Source organism: Abramis brama, assembly GCF_963993115.1.
Source record: "Abramis brama genome assembly, chromosome: 1".
Lineage (NCBI taxonomy): Eukaryota > Metazoa > Chordata > Actinopteri > Cypriniformes > Leuciscidae > Abramis > Abramis brama.
Window position 1 is genome coordinate 14,637,657 of NC_139963.1, and position 26,802 is coordinate 14,664,458.

Consider the following 26,802-nt stretch of genomic DNA (forward strand, 5'->3'; position numbering starts at 1 on the left):
AATCCCCCTAAATTCACACTTCAAAATAAAAGTCCCCCAAAAAAGTGCCAATATAAATATCACTTTGAAATCAAAACGGACAATTCTTATTCGTATATGCAATATTGTATTGTTCATTAATGATTTACCCGTGCACATCATTTAATTTTTTTATTAATGTGCCAAAATGACTTCCCCTTCCTCTTGCAGCGACATCTCTTCTCTGACAATGTGTTTACTGAAAGTAATGGAAAGAAATTTATCAAAGACCATTTTTATTTATGTAAATATTTTCAGTAAAACTGAGTGACTACACAAATGACGATGCTCTCTGAGATATTGCATACTGCAAATATTTATATACAGTTTTTTTTTAAAATCAATCCCATTCCACTCTCACACATTGTTGCTTCTTGGCGATTGTGCTCATTAACAATTTTAAACGACTAGACTACCATTTGAGACATGATTTTATGATGTTCCTCATAAAAAAAATCAACATTTATATAAAAAAAACAAAAAAAAAAACAGACCTGTGTCATTAATTGTCCTTTATTAAGGACGAAGGGAAGCACATTGATATAAAATGAATTTCCTTCTGAATTGCTAAGTAAAATGGGCCTTTCTAAACATTGTTCAGAGGAACAACGTAATTTGATTAAAAAGTGGATTGGTGAGGGGAAAACGTATAAAGAAGTGCAGCAAATTAAGTGATGCTCAGCTATAATGATCTCAAATGCTTTAAAATGGCAACAAAAACCTGAAACACGGCGGGGAAAACGAGCAACAGATCGAAGAATAGTCCAAATGGCTTCAGCCAATCATCACCTCCAGAAAGATGAGAGATGATCTAAAATGACCTGTACTGTTACAGTCAGAAGACGTTTGATTGAAGCTAAGCTAACAACAAGAAGCCCCTGTAAAGCACCATTGTTGAAAAAAACTGAATCAGTTCAAATTTGCCAAGGAACACATCGATTGGCCCAAAGAGAAATGGCGTAACATTCTGTGGACTGAAGAGAGTAAAATTGTTCTTTTCGGGTCTAGTGGTCATTGACAGGACGTCAGGTGACCCCCGGGCACTGAATCCAAGCCATATAAGTACACTGTGAAGACAGTGAAGCATGGTGGCACAAAAATTATAGTATGGGGATGTTTTTCATACTAGATGGTGTTGATCATGGATCAGTTTGAATACATCAAAAAAAAACTTGTTGAAAGAACCTGAAATGGGTCTTTCAACAAGACTACAACCATAAACGCACGAGTACGCGAGCAACATCTTGGTTCCAGGCAAAAAGGATTGACGGAGTGGCCATTTCTGGAGCAAACCCCCAAAATTTACAGGAACTGTGTAATGTAGTTTGTTCATCCTGGGCTGAAATACCCGTTTAGGTGCCAGAAGTTGGTGGACTCGACGCAACGCAGATGCACGGTAGTTCTCAAAAACAATGGTTATGCAACTAAATATTATTTCAGTAATTTAAAGGGAAGTTTAATCTTAAAAAATATAGTTTGAAGAGATTAATATTCCTTTTCTTTACTTCCTGTTAAAGAATAACGCAGACTTGATCAAATTTGTTAATGCTTTAAAAATAACAGGTATCAGGCTGACATGTCTTAAGTCAAAATGGCCTGTAAAATAAGGGTAAAAGCAAAGGCTGCATCTGAAATCACATACTATCCTATATATATGTATACTATCCTATCGCATATACTATATAGTAGGTGAAAAACAGTATGTGACAAAGTAGTATGTCAAATTTATAGTACTCCTAAAACAGTAGGCAAAAAGTACCCAGATGACCTACTTCTTCCGATGAGATTCTGTGCCTAATATTGAACTTTACTACCCAATAAGGCCACGGGAGAGGATTTATAAGTGGCAGTTTAGTGACTGATGCAGCTAATTCAGTCATGCAAGTGCAGCTCCTATCTTTTTAAATGGGGAAACTTCAAATTCTCCAAAGCGGCCTCATAAATGTGGTTTCTTATGCTCAGATATCGTTAAAAAAAGCAGGATTTATTCTGCCATATTGCACTTTCTTTCATTCATAAGGGTTGTAACTTTAGGATATCCACACAGCGCAAAGACATTGGTGAAACTGGAATTAAGTAGAGTTCCCAACAGATACTGTAGCAAATGCTTTAATTTCACATTGGCAGTTGACATCAAAAGCATGATTTCCCAAGATTTGGCAAATGCATTTGTGAATCCTTTAGAAAAGAGTGTTTAAGTTTAAAAGAACAGATATGCGGGGAACCAGCAAGAGTACAAGAGCTTTCCAATTTACAAAGTATGCATTGGCCAGCAGCAGCAAACATTCCTTAGAGCTCAAAGATTATACAACAATCTAATTATCAAGCATTCTCTGAGGACTTCGTTTTCATTCATATTCATGGGTAATGCATCACAGAAATCCAAACCAATAGCATACAGTATAATGTAGAACAGGATACTCAGTTACATGGCAGATGCTCCTCAATCTAACAAATATATCATGAAGATAAACTACAGTATGTACAGACGAGTTCCAGTTCGTATTGTTAAACGACGGACCGAGCGAAAGGGCTGGGTCAGTAAAGTTGGTATCACTTGGAGTCCATGGGAATGGGACAGATCAAAGTTAAAGACAAGAGCATAGTGAAACCACTATCAAATTGACCCCTACATTCTTATAAATGAGATATTTACAGTACATGTCAAACACATATTAATTTTAGTGAGAAAGTCTGAAGCCTGAGGATAAAAAGTCACGTGACGTTAACATGAGAATATTAACCAAGCAGAATATACCATTAAATACACCACTACAGCAAAAACAACAGTGGCTACAAATCCTCTCCATATTCAACATAAGTAGGGAAGAAAAGAAATGGCTCAGCAGGAAGGAAACTGAAAAAAGAAAAAGAAGAAAAAAAAGTAAAAGATTCAGCTCTGTCTATCAATGGGACAACTCCTGAGATATTTTAACAGTGATCTGTAGTTTTTGTAAATCAGAATGCACTTTTTGGCCTATTGTAAATTAACTCCCAGTGTAAAATATGAGGTTGCACTGGTTAAAAAGCCACTCTGTGCATACGTGTGTGTGTTTGTGTGTGTGTGTGTGTTTGGAAAACCTTAAGTATTTAAAGAGAGATTGATTCACGTTGTGTCAAACAAACACATTACTGGGGTGTGTTTTCATAAACTAAGGCCAGAACTGTGGTCTACTGAGGTTGCGGGTGGCTGGAACCCCAGGAAAAGAGACTGGGAAGGCGGAAGGCAGAGTCTCTTCGTGCTGGGTCGGGAAGAGTCAGGGTCTCCGGAGCGGACTTCTTCCTTGGTCTGTCCTTGGGCACAGATAGGAAGTCCGGAGCTTCAGTGGAGAGGGGTGTGGAAGGAGCGCTGGACGGCCCGCTGCGAGCGCAGGCTGGCAGGGGCGTCTGGCTGATGGAGATGGCTGGGGGAAAGGTGCCCAGCTTCTTATTGGTGGCCTCCTGCGTGGCTCGCTCATATTCTCTCACTTCCTCCATTGTCATGTCTTTAAACACCCAAGCAAAGAAAGTTCAATTAGAGGTGTGTAGTGGACATCTTAAACATGGAGGCAAAGTCTCCTCAATCAAATGGAATATGTATTGCACTAAACCCGGTTGCATGAACTGCTAAGACTAGTCTTAAAAGTTAGTTTTTTTTTTCATTCATATCTTTTTCAAGTCAGTTACATAAAAACGAAGACTGGTCTAAATTGAAAGGCAAAAAAGTAAGACTTGATTACCCCTAACTAACTGCTAGTTGTTCGCATTAGTTCTTAACATAATGGCTATGTTTATGCAACTGGCTCCAGATGTGTCTAACTCAACTCCTTTAGAAGCTCCAACACACCTACCTGTAGTTTTCAAGTATCCCTGAAGAACTTGATCAGGTGTGTTTTATTGGGGTTGAAGCTAAACTCTGCAGTACTACAGTATGGTCCTCCAGAAGCGGAGTTTGACAGCCCTGGACTAAACATATCTAATATAAAATCATATTCCATATGATGTTCACAGGGTTTCCATTAACAAGCTACAGTAACATATTTCATGTCACCTTTATATGTTTCTGCAGGCTGTTGTTTGCCTATTATGTATAATAGTCTTCCTTTCAAGACCATTAGCCAACAAATCCTGACGAATGGGTACCTTTAATACAAGGGTGTTCGTTCCTTCTCCTGGAGGGCCTGCTTCCCACAGTTAAGCTCCAACCTATCTGACTAGAAGTTTGTAGTGATCCTGAAGACCTTGATTGATCTGGTTCAGGTTCATGTGCTTGCTTAGGGCTAAAGCTAACCTCTGCAGGAAGGTGGCCCTCCAAAAGCAGGATTGGTTAATGGTCACCTCTGCTCTAATTCAACCAACTAACTACCCGCAGTGATCTCCATGACACACACTTTTAAGTTCTCACTGAGAACGCAATAAGCTTGAAAGAGACAAAAGAAAGGACAGTCTCCTTTTTTTTGGCTTTGCTTGCTATGTCTTGTAATCTGAACACTTTGAATGTTCATGACTGAATTTGTTCAAGAGGTGTCATCTAATCAGTTTGGTCAAGGTCTTCGATGAGAAAATGAACAACTTTAAAGAGCTGAATCTCTCAAGTGAAACATCGCTTTACTGTCCATTTGTTCTTGGAGTGACTCATGCAAGACTAAACACGGTTGTGAGCTATGGATCACGACATCCTTCTGCGTCTGTGAGGTTTGTTAGTCATGACTCTGGGACAGTCAACACAAAAGAAACCACCATGAAGGTAAAGAGATGATTAAACAGCAAGCCTGATTAGATGACAGGTTGCTCAATGGTCAAACTTACCAATCCACTCGTCAACCCAGGCGAAAGCCTGTCTATGGCCCAGCAACAGCACATCCCTCACCACCTAGAGAAAGACAGATTAAAGGTAACTCTCGCCAAAATGCAACCTAAGGTCTTTTTTGTTAATCTACCTGAGGCAAACTTTCGTTTAAAAGCATAATTAGAATGGAAACGCCACTTTTAAGTTTGACCCTATTTTCGTTTTCAGTCAGATTGCTTTTTGAATGGGAGTGCTACGGGCACGACTATGATAGCATCAAAAATCGCTATTTTTAAAACACTAAGAAGGCTCGACACAACATGAAACTTTGCCATGAAACGAAGTATCACCAGGGGCTCTACACATGAACTCCAGCATTGAGAACATTGTTTGTGTACACAGAGTTTTGAACAACTCTCTGTATCTGTGTCCGCCGGCATTTTGACAGTCAAAAATAGTCGATCTCCGAATGCAACGTAACAGGGAGGAGAGTAAAGATGGAAAGCTCCTAAAGCTTAGTTCCATACAAATTCACGGATAATTTGTTGTTTTGTAATTAGTGAAAATCAATATTGACCTTGTAAAAAAACCTTTGAAAAAGGATGCTCAAATAAGAAGCAATACTAAAATTCAGAGTCAGTTCATTCACATTCGGAGATCGACTATTTTTGACTGTCAAAATGCCGGCGGACGGAAACAACAACAGCTACAGTGAGTTGTTCAAAATCTTTCTTTTTAGTAAACTCTGTGTACACAAACAATGTTCTCAATGCTGGAGTTCATGTGTAGAGCCCCTGGTGATACTTCGAGCAAAGTTTCATGTTACGTCGAGCCTTCTTAGTGTTTTAAAAATAGCGATTTTTGATGCTATCATAGAAGTGCCCCAAGCACTCCCATTCAAAAGCCAATTTGACCGAAAACGAAAATGGGGTCAAACTTAAAAGTGGCGTTTCCTTTCTAATTATGCTTTTAAACGAAAGTTTGCCTCGGGTAGATTAACAAAAAGAGCCTAGGTTGCATTCTGGCGAGAGTTACCCTTTAAAATATATGTTAGTTCTTATATAAGTTCTTGGATCTCTTGTTGGTCCTGGAGAATTCATTCTGTCAAAATAAACAAACAGACAAAAAAACTCTTCCCTAACTCCAATTCTAACAATAACCCTAATCTAGCACTAACATCAGAGAAAAAATGAAAGGTTAACAGTAATGTAGTTAAAGCCCTAGCTCCAGCGGAAAGATGACTAATCCAAACCCTAAAATCTGATTGGCTGACAAGAATGCTGTTCCAAAACAACGAAAAAGAAGATGATTCAGGAATTTGTCCAAGCATTATTATGGGAAGCACAGCCAGATGGACAGATCTATCTATAGATCTGAGTAATCTGCAGTGAGAGCAACTGCAAGGTTGGGATTTCAAGGGGCTCGTCTGGGATATGCATGTGGAAGGGTGGAAGTGACCTTGTGCACAAACTGTTCCACACGTGTCTGAAGTCCCCACACCTCGAACTTCACGGTCACTAGCTTATAGGAGCACATGACGGGGTCCTGCGTGTCTCTCCATCCCTCCTGCAGCAAACCCCGGGCTGTCTTCTCGGATTTAAAGTGTCTTGGGTCCTGAAGTGGAAATACAAATTGAAAATGGTCACAGAGCCAATTTTAAATACACTATGCTAGAATGTAACATTTTAACCTTTTTGAGACTTATCATTTACAGCTGAATAGAAAGAAGACAGGAGATGATGGAAAGAAAAGGCGGGACCCAGATCGGGAAATGAACCAGCACATGCCAACAATGCAAAACACTAAATCAAGGCTCTGACAATCGTGACCCTGGATCACAAAAACAGTCACATGTCGCACGCTTATATTTGTGGCAATAGCCAACAATACATTGTATGGGTCAAAATGATAGATTTTTCTTTTATGCCAAAAATCATTAGGATATTAAGTAAAGATCATGTTCCATGAAGATATTTTGTGAATTTCCTACCGTAAACATATAAAACATGTATTTTTGTGAGTGAATGCAGCACAATCGCCAACATAAATGGACAACTTTAAAGGCGATTTTCTCAATGTTTCGATTTTTTTGCACCCTCAGATTTCAGGTTTTCAAATAGTTGTATCTCGGCCTAATATTGTCCTATCATAACAAACCATACATCAATGGAAAGCTTGTTTATTCAGCTTTCAGATGGTGTATAAATAAAGGAGGCTCAATTTCAAAAAATGACTGGTGGTCCAGGGTCACAACTGGAAATCCCATTATACAATACAGTTAAATTACAAATGTTAAAATCACTGTTTTTAGATATTGTTTTACTGTAAAGATGTCCTGTTATTAGTTTTTTCTGTATTTGTAAATGCTGTATATAATTTTTTTCCTACCAAGAATGATTGTTTAATGCCTGTATCTGTCACCCAGTTCTAGCTGATGGAACACCTGAAAGCATATTGCACCTTTGTAAACATGCACAGAATTAGAGAGCAAATCCCATTTAAAAGTGAACATTGCTTTGCTCTACTCACTCTAGAGGGCAGAGCACTTGACGCGAGTACTCTACACACCCACACTACCCACAGGGTTCAGTACCAGGCCCATTTATACCCCCCCTTTTCACCAAATCACTTTGCAAAATGACCACCTCTCAGAGCTTTTCCCTATCATTCTTACGCAGATGATAATCAATTAATTTATTCTCCTTTCACCCTTACAACCATTTATCATCTGGCATTATCGCATTTTTGGAAAGCATTTCTGCCTGAATAACTTAACCTGTTGAAAAGTGAGCTGTTGATCATCCTACCAACCCAGCCAAGACTTCTCAAGACAAAATCATCTCACAAAAACTCCCTAGAATGCCAAGAATCCTGGAATCATGATCAAGGAGGTCTATTACACCTGGAGACATCTATCTGTTCTTGTCAATGGCAGTTTTGAAAAATTATTTCATTTTTGCTCATGGGACACAATTGTTTTTGACACAATGACCTGAGCTGTTAATGCCATATGACTAATGTGAAAAAAAGAGAGAAAAAACAAACCATAAAACAAAAACAAAAGCTGTTAAAAACAATTGTCCCAGCATAAACGGCAAAAATAATTCCTTCAATTGACCATGACTAATGCACGTAAGCCTAAAGTATACTTCAGTTTGGATGTGAGTGCTAGTGTATGCGTATAGCCAAATGTGTAGCCTTTCAAAGTAAACTCCATTTGATAGCACTAGAAAGTTTCATTCTTGTTCAGTGTCTGCGCTACTTCTCTCCAGAAGTTATGACTGATAAAAATGTCTCGTTTACACTAAGCTTGTGGGTATCGCATAACCCCTTCACACAAACACAGGTCAGCGTTGGCGCCTATTGTTGTTGCAGTTTCCAGTAGTTTGTTGCTATTTTCTGTTTCTTTTTCGACTGTGAAACAACGGGCCGAGTTAGGGTTGCCACCTTGTGGACAAACTAATTAGTATGGAAGCTTGTTTCCGCCACAGAATACAGCAACTTTTTATCTCGCAATTCGGACTTTTTATCTCACAATTCCGAGTTTACATCTCACAATTCTGACATTATAACACAATTGCAACTTTATATCACAATTCTGACATTATAACACACAATTGCAACTTTATATCACGCAGTTCTGACTTTATAACACACAATTGCCTGTTATAAAGTCTGAATTGTGAAATTAAAATTCGGATTTCTGAGGAAAAAAGTCAGTCTTTTTTTCTTCTTAGAATTGGACTTTATAACTCGCAATTGCGAGTTTATTTCTCGCAATTCGGTCATATTTTCTCAGAATAGTGAGATATAAACTCACAATTGCAAGAAAAAAATGACTATCATACAATTCTGACTTTATATCTCGCAATTGTGAGAAATAAAGTCAGGACTGCGAGATGTAAACTCGCAATTGTGAGATAAAAAGTCGCAATTATCTTTTAAAATGTTTTATTCTGTGGCGGAAACAAGCTTCCATAAATTAGCACGTGTACAGTATGCACATTATGCTGATGATGAAATGTGCATCACTCGCACTATACGCATAACATATCCTATGTGTAAAAAAACGAAGTATACTTTGGGCTTACAGCGGAGGGGAAAGGGACCTTTGTGAAAGGATTCGGTTGCTCACTTTTGTTTGGAACGACCCAACAAATAGTGTCCCCTTCCCGCAGTGTCCTTGAAGGGCACAAAAATGCCAGCTGGAACTTCCCCAGAGCAGGAGCTTTGCTGTCTTTGACTCAGATCCACACAAAAAAGGCTGTTCAGCAACACAGGACTGTTGAGATCTCTGCAGGACTGCTGGGAGAATCATGGTGGGGGGCATTTCTTATCCCCCTAAAATACACCAAAGTATTTTTTCACGCGGCTGGCGTATGTTTTCAATTGTTTTCAATTGTGTTGAATGTTCAACTTTGGGTAAAACGCAGCGCTCATCACTGTCACTTTTTACCCAAACGTCCAATCACAGTGGAGGAGAGGCGGGACTAATACCACACCGACCAACCGCCACATTCTGCTTGTACAACGTCAACAGATGACAACAACAAGCATAATAACGGAACAAAATCATTTAAAACAAGAGCCAGAGAAAATACGTTACATTGTATAGACATTTAATCAACACAGAAACAAAATATGTGTGTAATGAGATACTAGTAACACTTTCGCGGATATTCCGTATCATAACAAGCAAAGTGTCTCAATTGAAAAAACAGCGCCTAGCGTTTTCAGCTGGCTAAAAACGTTTCGGTGGACACACGGCCTAATAGTCATACTCCATTTAAAACTCATCTATGACAATTATACCTTGCAATGCATTGTGGGTGCATTACACAAACTGTCAGTATAACAGCATGTCCTAACCAGATGCGGTTCAGTTTGCTGGTGTTTAGCTCTTTCAGCTAAAGCGGTTAATTTACTATTTACCACAACATACTATGATTACATTATTTGAATCACTTCTTGCAAAATATTTCTTCTTTGTAAACCATTGTTAGTGCGCTGGTGATATTTTGACAAGATTAACATTTCTTGCTTTGTTGCACTGTGCCACATCAGGACATAACGCTAAGGTTGTTTTCCGTGACACGAGTGATTTTATTCGTCTAAATGAGGACTAGAGTGATCACGCTTGTCAGTCCCAGAATGGCAGCTGTTCTTTTCCCTTCCACATCTAATTCCACCTCTGCTTTTTTTCCCTCTTCAAACAGAAGCACTGCTGGCCTGGATCCTCAGATAGCAGCAAGCTCCTGCCAGAGAAAGATAACACTGCACTGCTCTCATCTGTCTAAGCTCACCTCTGCAGGAGGAGAGAGACAGAATGTGAAAATGAGTTACTGTGGCGGTACAGTGGAGAGGTGACTCTGAGTCTTACGTGTATCCAGTAGAGATCTCAACAGGGCCTCTTTAATAATTCAGGATTGGCTTAAAAATAACCCATACTCCTTTGTTTTCTTCTATGTGGGAGAAGCACTCCCCTGTTTCTTCAAAACAAAATCCCATCAGCACTAAATACCAAATCAACCGAGCTCAAATGAATAAATCATAGAGGTCAGTGAGAAAAATATTGGATGTGAATATGAAAGATGGAGGCGAATATGAGCACATACTGTACTTTAGAGGGAATTTATTATAAATCTTTTATAATTTCTTTAATGATTGTGCATTTATGTGGATTATTAAAGAAATATCTCACCTCAGACTCCTTGTAGTAGCGCTCTGGTATCTCGTCGTAGGCGATGTCAATAAAACACACCTCTGTTTCTTCCACTCTGAGCTCCGTATCAAAGATCTAGAGGACAATGAGAGGTGTTTAGAAAGACAATTAGTGAAAAACAAAAAGCATATTTGACGTGTGAAATACAGGTATGTGGAGGTATGTGGCTCATTGCATTCACGTGTTACAGATGAACAGATTAACTGAAGGTCGCAAAGTTGCTGTATTATTTGGTTGCTAGTTATTCTCAGACGTCACACCCACAGTCCGGGAGTCTGATACATGTTGCAAATAAAAAATTGAAAGTCCCCCTGTGGTGAAAATCAAGCTTTTAATGTTGAGTGAGTGGAGATCGGGCTAATTTGCATATTCATAGAACAGCGTATACTAAATGAGGCAAGGGTGTAGAGTTACATTCAAGCTGTTTTAAGACATGAAGACATTTTTTTCATAGGAAAAACCTTTTAAATATGTCATTTTGGTGATCAAAGATGAGTTTTAAGGGATACGATTATTGACTACAGGAGGACTTTAAACAGTCTACCAAGAAAGACAGTCAGGTTTAGTTCCCATACTGATACAATGAGTGCAATTTTTCAAAATCCGTGAACTTCACATTCAACTGAGCTTGTTCTATGTCAATCATAACATTAATGATAATTTATTACATTTATATAGCACTTTTCTCTGCACTCAAAGCTCTTTATATATGGAAGGGAATCTCCTCAACCACAACCAATGTGCAGCATACACCTGGATGATGCGACGGAAGCCATATTGCGCCAGAACGCCCAACACACACCAGCTTATTGGTGGAGGGGAGACAGTGATGAAGCCAATCAGTGTAATTGGGAATGATTAGGAGGCAAATTTGGCCAGGATGCCAGGGTTACACCCCTGGGGTTTTTAAAGACCACAGAGAGTCAGGACCTCGGTTTAACGTCTCATCTGAAGGACGGTGATCTTTGACAGTATAGTGTCCCCATCACTACACTGGGGCGTTAGGCCCCACACAGACCACAGGGTGAGCACCTCACTAACACCTCTTCCAGCAGACACCTGGTTTTCCCAGGAGGTCTCCCATCCAGGTACTAACCTGGCTCAACCCTGCTTAGCTTCAGTGGGCAACCAGTCTTGGGCTACAGGGTGATAGTTGACCAGTATAAGCTGCCATGTGTCCAAGATCTGGCTACTTGGCACTAGTTCTGGTTTCAGGCAGCAGATCACATGAGCTCCACTATCTGCTCTCCCATTGGTAGTTGATGCATCACATCATCGCACATTAGCATACTGTGCATCAAGGCTGAAATACACTACATGACTTTTGGCCAGATTTGTCCCTGATTTACAGTCTGGAGTGGACGCTTAGATGCCAAAAGTCAGAAGGAGTCTGCAGATTTTGGGCAGAAAATCGATTAGTATATGATGAGCAGATTCTTTTGCATACATCTGGAGGATAAACTTGATTTTAGAACACGTACTGTTTTTATTTATCATGCGTCTCCTAGCACTGAGGTGCCTATTTCTGATTGGATTTGTTGTTTTGGGAATTACTAGTCTGGTAATGTGTGTGATCCTCAGTCGTTTAGTGTATAATGCCCAGTTTTTCCTCTGCAATCATTTACAGTTCGAAAATATGAGGCCTAGGGCCAGATTTACAAACAGCTTGCGCCAGCGCAAACCCTCTTTTGATTTATTAACAGGGTTCTCAAGTCTCACGCATTGGCCGTGAGACACGCAATTCAACCAGTTCACACACTCACATGCCACACCGTGTATTTCTCACGCTGAAAAGGCAATGCCAACCAAGTTGTCCTGCGAGCTTTATATATAACGTTGTATACGAGGCGCAGGCACACAGAGTGAAGTTTCCTGCCGCCAGCACGTATCTCGGCCAGATTGCATTCGTTACTAGGCAACATAGATGCGGGAACACACGGAAGTTGACGGAAAATTCTCGGCCACCGTACTTTCGTTACTAGGTAACCAACAACATCGCGCGAACACACGTTGTGATGGAGAAGGTAAGTTGGAAGAAAGCTCGTCTAACATTTTTAGGCTAGAACATTTAATATATTGCCCATCGTATACATTATTATTGATGCAGTCAAAAACTCTACAACTACTTTGCAACCAGGCCAGAAGCTTTGGCTCAGTTTGGCTAGCTTACGTTATCTGAAACTAAGGGAAATGTTAGTGGGTATGGGAAGGAATGAAGATGTATTTCTTCATTTTATTTTAAATTATATATTATACTGTATTAATAGTCTTTCTAGTTACATTAAGCCAAGGCTACATATTAAAGCAGAGTGCTCTGGGTAATATTTTATATCCTGTCAAAACATACATTAATCAATGCCATTGCATTTGTATTTTTCAAAGATGTCAGGGAAAAAGCAAATAGATATTTTATCATTCTGGACACCAAAGGGTAAGCCCCCTAAAAAGGTTGCCAGATTAGAGGAGGAGACAGTGGAAGAGGCGATGGAGAAGACACCAAGTGAGACAGTAGGTCTCATTATTATTGAGACCCACCACACAATAAATCATTATACCATTTCGACTAGACACAGATTTGTTTTTCCAAACTGTTTGGAGCAATTTGTTATATTTTTGTAATTTTTGTAAAATTTTGAAATATAACAGAGTATATTTGATGTGATGAATTGCTCTGTCATTTATCAGATTTACCAATTGTTATAATTTCAATTTGTGTTGGTTAATTATGAACAATGGGTAAAATTGGGGGGCGGGGATGGGCGGGGCTCCATTAGGGCTCCTCCCCTAACTGCATGTGATCTCACTCCAAGCTTTTGATAAAACTTGAGAACCCTGTATTAAGGTTTTTGCACGTCAATGTACTGGTGTTCGTGCCATTATTTACCACCAAAAAAAGCACGTCTTAAACCAGACACTACCTGGTAGATTGCGTTGGTCATTATAATGGAAATGATCCGACTGCGTCTGTGTTCTTTAATTTGCGTGTCATCTGTAGATCATGTGCAGAACTTTCCACTCCCATTGGTGTTGTTTTGGAATTGCGCTCTCACACTAATTTGCCCCGTTTAGTAAATCTGCCCCCTAGTGTTTTAAAATGTATTCAGATTTTAAAAGTAATGGTGTATTCCAACCTTAGCAGCTCATCTTTGCCACATCACAAATCTTTGATTCTTACTGACAGTGAATGATGTCCGGTTGCTTTGCTGCAGCAAATCTCTCTCAGTGCGAAAACAAGCTTATCCATTTGTCACCTGGATATAACTATATGGGATAACGCACAATTAGTCACTTTTGTAAAGATCCTCCACAAAGTGGTTATATTTGGGTTTGATTAGGTTGTTGCTGCATTGGATGATTGGGTAATTAGTTCACTAATGAGGTCAGGTGTGATGGTTCACACCGATATAAATTGTACCTTTCTATGATCGTTGCTTGCCTGACGAAGACCCTTTGGGTCGAAACATTGTTCTTTTTAATAAACTCTTGGGAGCAGAAGTGGCTGTGTTCCCATTGTTCAGTTTATTTTGAGTTTGTTGCTTTATTTGATTGAGCACCTGCCAAAAGTTTTTTGGATGTGCATGCACACCATTTCTTTTTTGAATTAATAGTAAAGAGAGACCCAGGAATCCTCAGCAGACTCCAGCACTTCTACAGCTGCAGACTTGATTCTGTCCACTGGAAGGAGCTCTCGGTCTGCACGCGAGCCACAAGTGCATTCATTGCATGGGCTGCCACTCATCCGAGAGCACCTCGCAGCCGAACAAAGACTCTAATGGGTGAGAGGGCTTTGCTTCAAAGGATCAGGTGCTTTCAGGTGAGAGAACGGCTCTCCTGTTGTCTGTCACTTGTGTGGCTTTGCCAATTACATTGTAATTCTTTTCGCATCCAAGTGACATAAGCTTCAGGGATAACATGGAGAGAAATGTATAAAACCTCTTTATTTTAAAATGCAGACACAAAAGGAGAGTGCACTAGCTGTGAGAGCAAGGAATGGATGTCCTGAAATTGTAAAAACAAAGAATAAAAGAGGGGGTGACGTGACAGAGTAGCTGAATATTTTATAAAAACAAGCTATGGGGGACCTTATCAAGAGAGATGTGGAGGAAGACAAAAAAGGGAAATTTGAAAAGGACTTGAATGATGGCTCTAATAAATATCAACCTTCATTTCTGAGATGTAACCAAACGGTGAAATCATCACGGAGTCAAAGCACGAAACTCGGACAAGCTTGTTTATCAAAGCCGAAGAGAACAAATCTACAACAGACTCTAAAGACTCCCAATGGTGGTGATAAGCAACATTAAAGTAGACGCAGACGCTTCAACTCACACTAATGCATGCTGGAGTGCACGCTTTAGACTTCAAAGAAGCCAACATGGCTCAAATGTAGGGGAAAAAATAATAATTCAGAAACAGTCTCTCACGCCAATGAAGAGGCGGAATACAGATCAAGGATTTGTGTTTTCTCCTCTTACAGATGCAGACAGAGTTCTGCAGGTGCAAAACGACAAGAGACAAATGAGGAGGTGGGTTCAAATATCTCTTCACTGAAGACTGCTAAAGTGCTTCCCCATGTATCTAATGCATGACTGTGGTTGATTAAGAAAAAAAGCAAGATTCATAAAGAAATCATTTACGGACTCTGGTGTGGAAGAACTTGACTGGCCTGTGCAGGGTCCACACCTGGGTAGGGTTGCACCAGTCATTCGTAAGCTCTTTCTTCAACTGGAACGTAAAGTCCACACTAGAAACCAAGTAAACACTAGCTAGTTTGTAACTAACTCTGTACTTTATTCCGTTGCACCATTCATTCGTAAGGCAGAACGTAGCTAGTAGGTCGTAAGCTCTTTGTAAAGTAACGCATAGTCGCATAATATGACGTTTACTCTCAATGATCCAATACCAGCCTTTACACGAGCAGAAGTTGTGTTGAAATGCTGTGAATTTCAGTTTATCCTTCATTCTAACTTCCTTTGCCTTACGCAACTAACGGTAAAAATAAGTTGAATAAGGAATAAAGTTAAGTTAAGAAAGTTAACAAAATAAAAGCAAGGAAAATTAAAACAGTTATTCAAAGTGCTTTACATAGAAATGAATTAAAATATCACACTATGGCAAAAGTGCTTTGCATAGAAAATAAGCACAAAATAAAAGCAAGGGAAATTAGAACAGTTATATAAGGAATTAAAAGAGATAAATGATACAGTGATCAAATTAATTAGAGTAAAATGAATTAAAGTAGTAAAAAGATGATACATAGAATAAACTTCTCATCTGGCACAACACCAATGTATCTTATTTTGCATATAGTTTTACTCTTACACTGTGTCTGTGGTGTTTATTCGGCACGCCTAAGAATTCCATTGGATGTCTCCAATGGACCCGATTTTTCCCTAAAATCGGACAGGAGGAGCTCTAGGACTGACATTGGGTTCACTGCCCCATCAGGCCTCACCCCTAAAAACCCAATTGTTCAGAAGCTCTAGGAATGGAGTCGATCCGGTCCGCACCCCACAGAACCTCGAGTTTAATTGACACAAACTCACTACTCCACCACAGACCCAGGTCATCAGCATGGCTTCATCTCTCAATTTCCCCAATTAAGTGGTTTATGTTTCTCTCTTACCCAGTTCTCAGTGCCACTTGAGTTCAGTTTAGAATCAAAAGGAAGAATACAGTGCAGTAAGTCGGACGTACAGTGGATACAGTTATTAAAAGAATTAAAAAAAATAAACTGGCAAAACACTGGTGTATCATATTTTGCATAGCTGCTTGTTATACTGTGAGATTATCCCATGTGGATTGTACCGTGTCTGTCGTGATCTTTCGACGCGCCTAAAAAAATCTATTTGAAGTCTCCAATAGACCAGATTTTTCCCTAAACTCGGACAGGAGGAGCTCTAGGACTGACTTCTTGGGTTCACTGCCCCATCAGTCCACACCCCTAAAAACCCATTTGTTCGGAAGCTCTAGGAATGGAGTCGATCCGGTCCGCGCACCCCACAGAACCTCGAGTTTAATTGCACATCAAACTCACTACTCCACCACAGACCCAGCTCATCAGCATGGCTTCATCTCTCAATTTCCCCAATTAAGTAATTTATGTTTGTCTCTTATCCAATTTTCAGTGCCATTTGAGTTTAGAATCAAAAGGAGGATGCAGAAATAAAATAGTGTAATCAGTCGGACGCACAGTGGCACAGTGCTCATTCAGTAAATGCACAGCTAAACAGATGTGTTTGAGTCTGGATTTGAATGTGACTACTGTAAGAGCACATCTGATCTCCTCTGGAAGCTGGTTCCAGCATAATAGCTAAAAGCAGACTCGCCATGCTTAGAGTGAACCCTTAGTATTTCAAGCTGATATGATCGTAATGATCTGAGTGATCTGTTGGGTTTATATTCAGTGAGTATATCTGCAATGTATTGAGGTTCTAGGCCATTGAGTGATTTATATACCAGTAATAATACTTTAAAAAATCAATCCTAAATCTAACTGGGAGCCAGTGTAAAGACCTGAGGACTGGTGTGATGTGTTCATATTTTCTGGTTCTGTATGAGCTGCAACTGTCTTATGGTCTTTGTGGGAAGGCCAGTGAGGAGTCCATTACAATAATCCACCAAGTTTCTCTAAGTCTTGTCTGGAAACAAAGCATCTAATTCTTGCAATATTTTTCAGATGATAGTATGCTGATTTAGTTATTGCTTTGACATGACTACTGAAACTAAGGTCTGACTCTAGTGTCACACCAAGATTCCTAACTTGATGTTTAGTTGTTTGACCCCTAGAGTGAAGATATGTGTTCACCTTGAGAACTTCATCTTTGTTTCCAAACGCAATGACTTCAGTTTTGTCTTTGTTTAACTGAAGAAAGTTTTGGCACATCCAACTGTTGACTTCATCAATGCATTGGCACAGGGAGTCAATGGGGCTGTAATCGTTAGGCGATAGGGCTAAGTAGATCTGTGTGTCGTCTGCATAGCTGTGGTAAGCAATTTGGTTCTTTCTCATTATTTGGCTTATTGGGAGCATATACAGGTTGAACAGGAGTGGCGCAAGAATTGAGCCTTGAGGGACTCCGCATGTCCTGGATGTACACTCAGACTTATGGTCTCCTAATAACCTCTCCCTTCTAAGTATGACCCGAACCATTTTAGGACTTCTAGCCAAGTTTCATTTAGAAGCATAAAATCCAGGTTGTTTGTGGTTAAGTCGTTGACTAGAAGTGATTTATTTTTAAGTGATCGGATGTTTAAAAGTGCTAACTTGACAGTATTATTTTTTTCCCCCACAGCAATCTTAGTTTGACACGTAACAGGCAGCAGATTAGATTGGTTTGCTGTACGGCTTGGGAAGACCTTAGACTTTCTAGCATGTAATAGAACAGAAATAGAGAAAGATACAGGAACACTGGGTTCCCGCTTGTTCTGCAAACTTTTGAGAAAGTTACTGTTATCATAGCGGGGACCCGACACATATCACTGAGAGCTGGTGACACCTCCTGACACGTACCAACACTCTTTACCATTCCAATACAATTCCATATTAGAATAAGGTTAGTGTGAGCTCTTTTACTGTCATGTGATCGTCACACACATCTTAAAGAACAAATGTCTTCCATTCCCATAAATGGGTTTTCCAAACAATATCCATAGCAAACCTTTTTTCTTTTTTTTTCAAATAAAAAAAAGTTTATACATCAAGTTATACTTCAACTAAGTTTAATGGTGCAATGCAAGAATATTTCGTAGTGCATAAGTTGTAACTTGGTGTCCATTTACGTCAAAACTAGGCTAAGTTGTAACACAGCTGATGCAACCGGCCCCTGGACCCCACTGAACGCCTTCAGGAGAAAGACCCATCGCCAAACATTAGTGCCTGACTTCACTGCTGCTTGTGTGTCTGAATGGAAGCAAATCCCTTCATCCATTTTCCAACGTCTAGTGGAAAGTCTTCCCAAAATAGAAATTGAAAGTAGTGCCCATGGTTCTGTAATTGAATGCTCGACAAGCACATATACAGTAGGAAATATTTTTGGACATAGCTTGCTTCCGCATTGGAATATAAGGTGGATATTTTCTGTGAATTTTCTGCGAGACTTCCGATTCATGAGGTACAGGGTAAAATCCTAAATAAACTAAGAATAACAGTGCAGTAAATGATACAACTATTTGTGTTACAAACCAGTGTGTGAGAAGATAAGTTAAAATAATATGATAAGAAATACAAGTTTGCATTGACTTTTTTGTACAGAAAAATAACACCGAAAGCCAGACACATTCAAGTTACAAATGGTCGTGGCGCTCTTACGTTCAAAATAAGGAGGATAGTGTTTAACTAGCTATATTTTCATCTATTTTTATGCGCATCTTGGAACATTGCATAAAAAAAAAAAAGAAACGCCGCATGGAAATGCCAGGATGCGCATAAATCCTAAAAATTTAGAATTTTTTATCCCATAAGACGACACTACAATGGAAATACATTAACAGAATCATTTACATTTACACATCGAAATCCCTCGATGTGCAATAAAAAAAACTCATGTGACTTTGCCTCAACGGTCGATGTGATTACATAACTTTTAACGATTTAATCTCTTGAAGACATGGAATGGAAATGGTGCTTTATTCTCAAATGTTTTATGCGACATTCCAATTTTGGGAATAAATTAAATGCGCAACTTTGGATGGAAACCAAGCCACTGTCCATGTCTCATGTTTTTGCACTGAAAAACACGACACACAAAGAGTGGAATAGGGAAAAACAGCCAGATCTAGAAACACGTTTTTTTTTTTTTTTATAAAAAAAAAAAAAAGTTTAATTTTCAGGTCAAATGCATAATGGTGATCCATCTGTGATGTGGGAAAAGATTTTGTGGTCAGATGAAGCTGAAAGGCTTTTAGCCTGAAATTCAAAGTGATATGGAGCCATTCTAACACTGCCCACACCTAACAAACACTACAGCATCATGCTGCCTCTCCTCAGCGGGAACCGGCATCTTGTTAAAATAGAAGGATTAATGGTGCAAGAGACAGAGAAATGAGGCAGGAAAACCTGATGATAACTGATGCTCTGGATAGCTTTCATTGCTGAAATAGCACATAATGATGCTGAAATAAAATCATCATTTGAATGTTTTCACAAGGTGCCGTATCACTGTTGTGTGTGAGATGTCATTCAGCATCGGCCTGACCCTCATGTGTTGATTTCAGCACCATGGACAAGGCTAATCAAATGAGATTCCCTGCTCATCAACCGCAGTTACTAAAGAAGTGTTCACGGATGGAGAAAGAGTGCAGCATTCTGTTAATTCTCACCTGTAGATGCAGAAACAGGCCTGAGGCGGACCATCCAGCACCCACAACATCATTAGTCTCCTTTTTCATTTGTTTTTCAGTGCAGCACTTGGTATGACAATCCAACTTACTGTATTCCAAGATATATTCTCGGTAGTGCAATACTGGAGAACAATGTTGGCTGTCACTACCTCATCCCATCACTCAGTGAACACACACAAAAAAAACCCTGTCAGCAGTACATTTAATCACTGTAAGTTCAAGCACGTCATCTGCGAATGTTAGATCTTCAAACACACATGCCTCAAACTGATCACAGGAGAGGAAGAACTATCCACCTGCAGTCAGTGATCTTAAAAAGCTCTCATTTGGGGCAGAGGATGAAAGTGTCACTCGATGCCAAGAGCAAAGGAAGAAAATGAAGAGAAATTCTTTCTAAGCGAGTGAGCATGTGTGCGGAGACTGCGACCGACTGCAGGCCAGCATTTCTTCAAAAAGTCAAACTTACACAGAACTCCGAGGCAAATCCCATCTGAAATCACCAGCGATTTCTGGCTTGTGTGTATTTAACAGATTTAAATAGAGGAGTTTTTTAACAGATGTTCAACAGAATGTCCAACCTGCTCTTTTCAACACAATGAAAAGTATCATAGATGTTGGGCGGAAACCTTGTATCTCCATAAATCATTACTATTGGTCACCCTTTACATCTGTCTGTGGGTTTTGCAAATATTTAACCAACGAAAAGGTAGGGTAGGCCATTTTTTTAACACTTTTACTGGTTGAAACTCTCTTCACATTCTGATAGCAATCAATAATAGAAGGGGTCTAAATATTAAAACATGTACATCTATGTTTTGTGGAAGTCTAAGGACCAAAAAATGTTCATCAAAACATTGCATTTGGTCCGAATAAAGCCACATTATCAACTTTGGTTTCTGCCCAACTGCAACAGTATTCAGAGATCAGGTACTGTTGAGCACCAAAAATTACTAAACAAAAATGCACCATGAAAGTGTGTGAATATGCATAAAAGATTTGTGCGTGACATCCTATGATCTGGTAAGTAAAGATGGTGAGTAACTGACGACAGAATATTCATTTTAAAGGTCCCATATTGTACACTTTTCTGAAGTTTTATTTTAGGTTTTGATGTCCTTAAGAATATATATTTGTGGTAAAAGTACCAAAAACCATCCCAATATATTTTTACAGCTCCCATCTCAGGAGCTCTACTGAGAACAGGTCGATTTTGGCCTGTCTAATTAATATTCATGAGCCGCTCTTCTGATTGGCCTGTTGTTTTCCGAGTGACGCACGGCCAGGCCAACCACAGGTAACTAGGGTCATGTATGCTGTATCCTGCTGTGGCTTGGTGATGCTCACGAGTAAGGTCAATAAAACACTAATGATGGACATTGCTGAGGGAAATGTTATCCGGCCTTACATGTTCGAGCCGGACTCAAACCCCGAATCGGCGACAACAGGAGACAAACAACCACCTCCTTACTTTCGCCGTTATTGTAAGAGTATTATAATTACCATTACATCAATGCTGCACGCAGATTTACTGTTAACGCTAATTTAAACTGTCTGTAAACAAACTAAGACTTTTTTTTGTCAAATTCGATGTAAGTCTCCAAAATATGTACGTTAATAGCTAGTTATACACTGATTTTGAAACACTTAACTGCTTTATAGACGTCACATTTATACGGAAGTCACAAGGCACAGCTACTTTATGCAGGCTGTGTGCATTTGTCTGTGGATTGACTGTTTTGAAACTTATATGGTAGTTACATAGACCTCTGTTATCATGAAAAAAGCCAGGAAATTTCAGTTTTGACAATATGGGACCTTTAAGGTGAACTATCCCTTTAATAATGAATTCATATCTAATTAAAGTAATACATAAACAAGGACAGACCCACAACCCTAAAAAGTTTAATTACGTTTCATTTCATTAAATTACTCAGGACCCTGAGAAACTACTGGGCTTACTAGTTGATGTATGTGGAATGAGATAACTGATGGAAAACAAAGTTACCGATCAACGGTTCTCGCTACAGAAAAGATTTAGAAATTATTTTATGAAAAGACCAGAAAAGATGAAATCATACACAAACACACAGACACATTCACTCTACATGCAGTATACATACATTGTCATTGACGCCTTTGTTGTCTTCATACTTTGTCTCAACGTGGATGGAGAACTTTGGCAGGAAAGAGCACTAAAGAGGAGAAAACAAGTTAGATGCGTCAAAGATGAGTTGAATTTGGCAACCCAAGTCAACTCAAGTGTCATCTGTACTCAAAATGCAAAACAAGCTTCTCTTCACTAACTTCACTTGTTTTCATCATTTTTTGCTCATTGTCTTTGAATCAGCTGGTGTTCTTGTGATTTTTAGGGTACGTTTACTCTACAACGATATGCTTAAAATGGAAACGTTTTTTCCTTTGAGTTTTCCTGCGTACAGACGAAACCATTTTCGAAACGATTCCCATTCACACGGACCCACAAAAACGACTAAAAACGCTGTATTCTGCTGCCAGGCCATTAGATGGCGATGAAACACTATAGACTGAACACGTAATATGCATGTGCATGACGTCATCGTCTTCAGAGATTCACGTTTTTTGTTGTTTAAAGGGAAACCGTTTTCAAAAGTTTGCGTTTTCAGGCACTCAAAACGCCGCTGTCATGTAAACGAACGGCCAAAACGCATAAAAAGTTTTACGTTTTTAGTTGAAAAGGGTGTCGTGTAAACAGCCCCTAGTGAATATATGAAGTCAGTTCTCCTCAAGTTCACAGGTGTAGATAAATCACACTAACTTATCAATCGAAATGGCCCATCAACTGTTTGGTTACCCATATTCTTCCAAATATCTTTTTAGTTTAGCAGAAGAAAGAAAGTCATACAGGTTTGGAACGACATGGGGTGAGTAAATGATGATAGAATTTCCATTTTTTCTGTGGTGAGGTGAACTAACCCTTTAAGTATGCATACTTTATTTCCACTGCATAATCAACAGACAAGTAGGGGGGGGAAACAAACAATTTATAAATATATCTATGCAGGAAAATGACATGCAACTGTTAATTCTATTTAGTCGAGTAACTAATTTTCCACATCTATCACGAGAGGTCGAGTCACGATCATGAACACACTGCATGCATGCTCTCAGTAGATCTGGTGTACTGTTCCTGCACGCTTCAGTATGAGTGTGTTTTATGAGCCTGGCGTTGTGCTGTAATGATGAGCTCTTTTCTGCCTCGCTGGGTTTACAGCCTCCCTGTCCTCCTCCTCCTCCCTCCTCCCCACACGAGCCCCTCTGAGACCCAACACACTGCTGCCTGATTAGATTAAGCATTGCTCCCGCAATCGCTATGGAGATCAATAGAGGCAGAGTTACGTAACGCTGGAGGAAGTGCTGTTGCAGTGGGGGAAGGGCGAAGGATCGAGCAGAAGAGAAGAAGTGAAAACCTTTGGGTGTAAACCAGCAAAGCAATGTTGGAGTTACGGCTCTGTTTAAAAACCTAGCATGCCTCCTCGTCGGCTACTGTCTACATACTAGTCCTCCTGGACAAGCAACTTTAACTACAAGATACTCATTTCAAATAGTTAAACTACAGTCAAGCTCTTTTGAAAAAGTAGTTAGCTACATTTCATGCTACTAACCGCATTCCTCGGGTCTTTATGGACCCGGGACGTCATTCACTACCCTCCCCCTCGTTCATTCTTTAAAGTTAGACATCAACCTTCTTAGTATTCCTCAATCTATTCATTATTACCAACATAAGAAGAAAATAAAATTATTAAGAGTGTCTGTTTTCTCATTTTTTTGTAAAACGTGTAAAGGGTCGCTAATGACCCGAGGAATGTAATAGTGTAAGTATATTTTTTTCTGCGCAATAATAATTGAGTCACTGATGACTCAAGTGCAAATCACCTTTATTCCTCAAGGTGGCGATGTCTGATACGCAATGATGAAGTGACGTTTCACGTAGTCATCAAATAATAGGAAGCATCATCAGCAAAACTTGAAATGACTCAGTGATTTACTGCAGAGCAAGTGCTGAAACACTATAAAATATTAGTGTCACTGTCACTTGATGGTGGATCTGGTTAAGAAGCTGACAGCGATCAAAATATTGATTTTGAAGATATTGAAAATGATATTAAGAATATGTTTGAGATGGCAAATATGAGCCAGTTAAAAGTACTGAAATGAGCTCTGATGAGGACACTGATGATGTTATAAAACACCTGCTCAAACTGAAAAATATGCTTTATTTTATTCTTTTGTATTTTTAATTGTTATTAAAATATCAGGAGAGTTTTATATTATCATGACAGGTAGATCCATCAGTGTTAAATATAGAATATGTAATAATAATTTGGGGAAAACATTCATGCATTCAATTTATTGAATGTGCACTTGTAGTGCACTTCCAGCCTTAAAAGTATATTTTTAAAAGCTGCACTTGCAGATAATATAATATAATAAAATAAAAGGCCACTTAAGTACACCTTAAGAGAGACACTTTCATGGATTTGTTTCATAACACACTTGAGTAGACTTTTAATTTGACATTACAAAGTGCACATTCTAAAAGTTTTACTTTAAAGTCTATTTTTAAATCATTATATTTTAATTATCTATTTTCATGCTTTAAAGAAGTTCACTTATTTTGATATGTTGACTAACAAACTAAAGTACATGTTGAAGTACATTATACTTGATTATAATTTTAACTGTAGTGTGTTATTTGATATAACATTTAAAAGTTAAAAAGGCCATATTATGCTCTTTTTCAAAGTCTTGATGTTGTTTTTGGGCTCTAGAAAAGGTTTTCAAGCTTGAATGTTCAATAAAACACATTATTTTTCTCATATTCTCCATTGTTGCAGCACCTCTCTTCCCAGTCTGTCAGTAACGCTCTGTTTAGTTCCTGTCTCTATGAAGCCCCTCCTTCTGAAAACACTGTGCTCTGATTGGTCATCTGGATCAGTGTGTTGTGATTGGTCAACCGCTTCGAGTGTGTTTGGGAAATGTCCCGCCCCTTACCATAACCGCGAGTTTAAACACACTACTAACTAACTCAACCAGGTCCCACCCCATTATTCTGCGTATATGCCTTGGTCGAGAATTATTTAAATGAGGAATACGTGTTCGTTCCGGAAGAAAACGCAAGACTCCAATGGAGGCGTTTCAGGGAGTTCAGAAACAGTGACACTGATATAGAGAGTAACTCCCGCTGGAGGGACTTTACAGACCTTTTTCATACTCAAACAGCAACTTTACACACTAAAGACAGCTGAACATGTAAGAAATCATGTTTTAATATATTTTAAAAGCTAAATTTGAAAGTGCATTTTTAAACAGTTTGGTCTGTTTTATACTTTAATCCACTGTATCCTCAGTACGCACTGCATGAAAGACATCATAGAGATTCTAATGATGGGTTACAGAATGTATCCTAATAAAATGAAATTAGTGTAAAGGGAATATCTTACAAGTGTCTTTTTTGGCAGTACAGAGCAGTGAACACCCCCATGTTTTCTGCAGCCTGGGTGCCAGCAGCATTTTTTTGCCATTTATTTTCTCCAAGGAGATTTTGAAACGATTCTCCAGTAAAGTCTTGTCTCCAGTAAAGACATGAACCAAACCATTACAAAGTTTGATCAGAAGAAAAAAGTTTTAGAAATATAGTGCAAAAAATTGTGAATGACATAACTGAATGAACTATTGAACCATAGCAGTTTATTGCAATGTAATTAGATAAATATAAGTAGTTTGAGAGTGTACAACTTGATCACATACAGTGAGTTCTCTGATTGGTGAATCTCTCTTCAGGATTATGGGTAGTGTAGTTCTTCACAGGGAATTGTGTCATTTTTTTATTGTTAAAATTGTGCTTTCTCATGGCTTCAACAGAAGCATATACCATGAATTAACAACCTCTGAGCTCATGGCTGGTCTGTGTCGAAAGGTTTATGTTACTGCTAAAAATCAATATCTCGATGACGAAAATGAATAAGGTTTGTACTTCCGGAGCTCTACTGTTGCACTCTATTTAATTAGCGACGGATAAAATAAAAGATTAAAACTTTGATGTGTTCACTGCAATTTCCTTATCCAAGAAGTCAAGGGAAATGTAAATGTATTTTTGTCTCCATAATCACTCAGCCAATAAGTGCATTTCAAAGCTGCTCAAACAGCCTAATGTGGAAAAAGTGACTGTAGTCTGTTTCCATTTTGTGCTCATTTTTACATCCTTTGGGCCTTTCTCGTCTTCCACTGTTCTCATTTGAGCGGTTTGTATCCTGTTGTTCCTGGCATATGGTTGATTATGATAATGGTATTCTGATGAAGAGCTCTCTCATTCATCTCTAGGTACAGATACAACGGGCGGAGACACTCCGAGATTCACTGACTGTCATTCCAGCTTAAGTTAAGCCTTAATCCTCCACACATCTCCACCGCTCGTTTAAACCAGCCCGTCATGTTGTATATGCACTTCAAATAAATAAATCTTACATTTAGGCCTAAATATTTTTTGAGTGTATGCAGACAGAAACACCAATTGGATGATTGTAGCTACAGCATTCCTTCTGTCTAGAAGGAGAAAGCCCTTTTTACATAACACGTGACGAAAGTTGTTCACACAGAACGCTCATTTTACATTGTTTTTCCATTTTAACCTTCATCCTTCCCTCGCACTTTGTAACATATCTTTCCCTTGCGGGTCAAAATGCGGGTTTGTTTTTAAACAAAGCTTATTTTATTTAATTTTGCTAATATTTTTTCTATGTTTTAATGCATTTTTTGGAGGAGATTTTTTCTTATTTTTTCATTTTATTTACCTTTAAATTACTAGATGTCATCAATAAATAATAAATAAATAGTAATTTAAGCACATTCCTCACATTCTTTCAACTTCAATTCAAAATAACTCAATTTCCCTTTTAATTCAGCTCAAAATATA

General features: G+C 38.9%; 1 protein-coding gene across 1 annotated transcript in view; it reads right to left on the bottom strand.

Annotated features, from left to right (window-relative positions):
- Positions 1-2,112: 2,112 nt before the first annotated feature.
- pitpnc1a (phosphatidylinositol transfer protein cytoplasmic 1a) overlaps positions 2,113-26,802 on the bottom strand; it is a 94,332-nt gene continuing 69,642 nt past the window's right edge. Inside the window, exons 5-9 of the mRNA XM_084125264.1 lie at positions 21,971-22,042; positions 10,488-10,583; positions 6,245-6,400; positions 4,807-4,870; positions 2,113-3,503 (exon numbers count right to left, since the gene is read on the bottom strand). Of these exons, the coding sequence (XP_083981390.1) occupies positions 3,190-3,503; positions 4,807-4,870; positions 6,245-6,400; positions 10,488-10,583; positions 21,971-22,042 (702 nt within the window). The 3' untranslated portion in view covers positions 2,113-3,189. The remainder of the gene's footprint in view (positions 3,504-4,806; positions 4,871-6,244; positions 6,401-10,487; positions 10,584-21,970; positions 22,043-26,802) is intronic.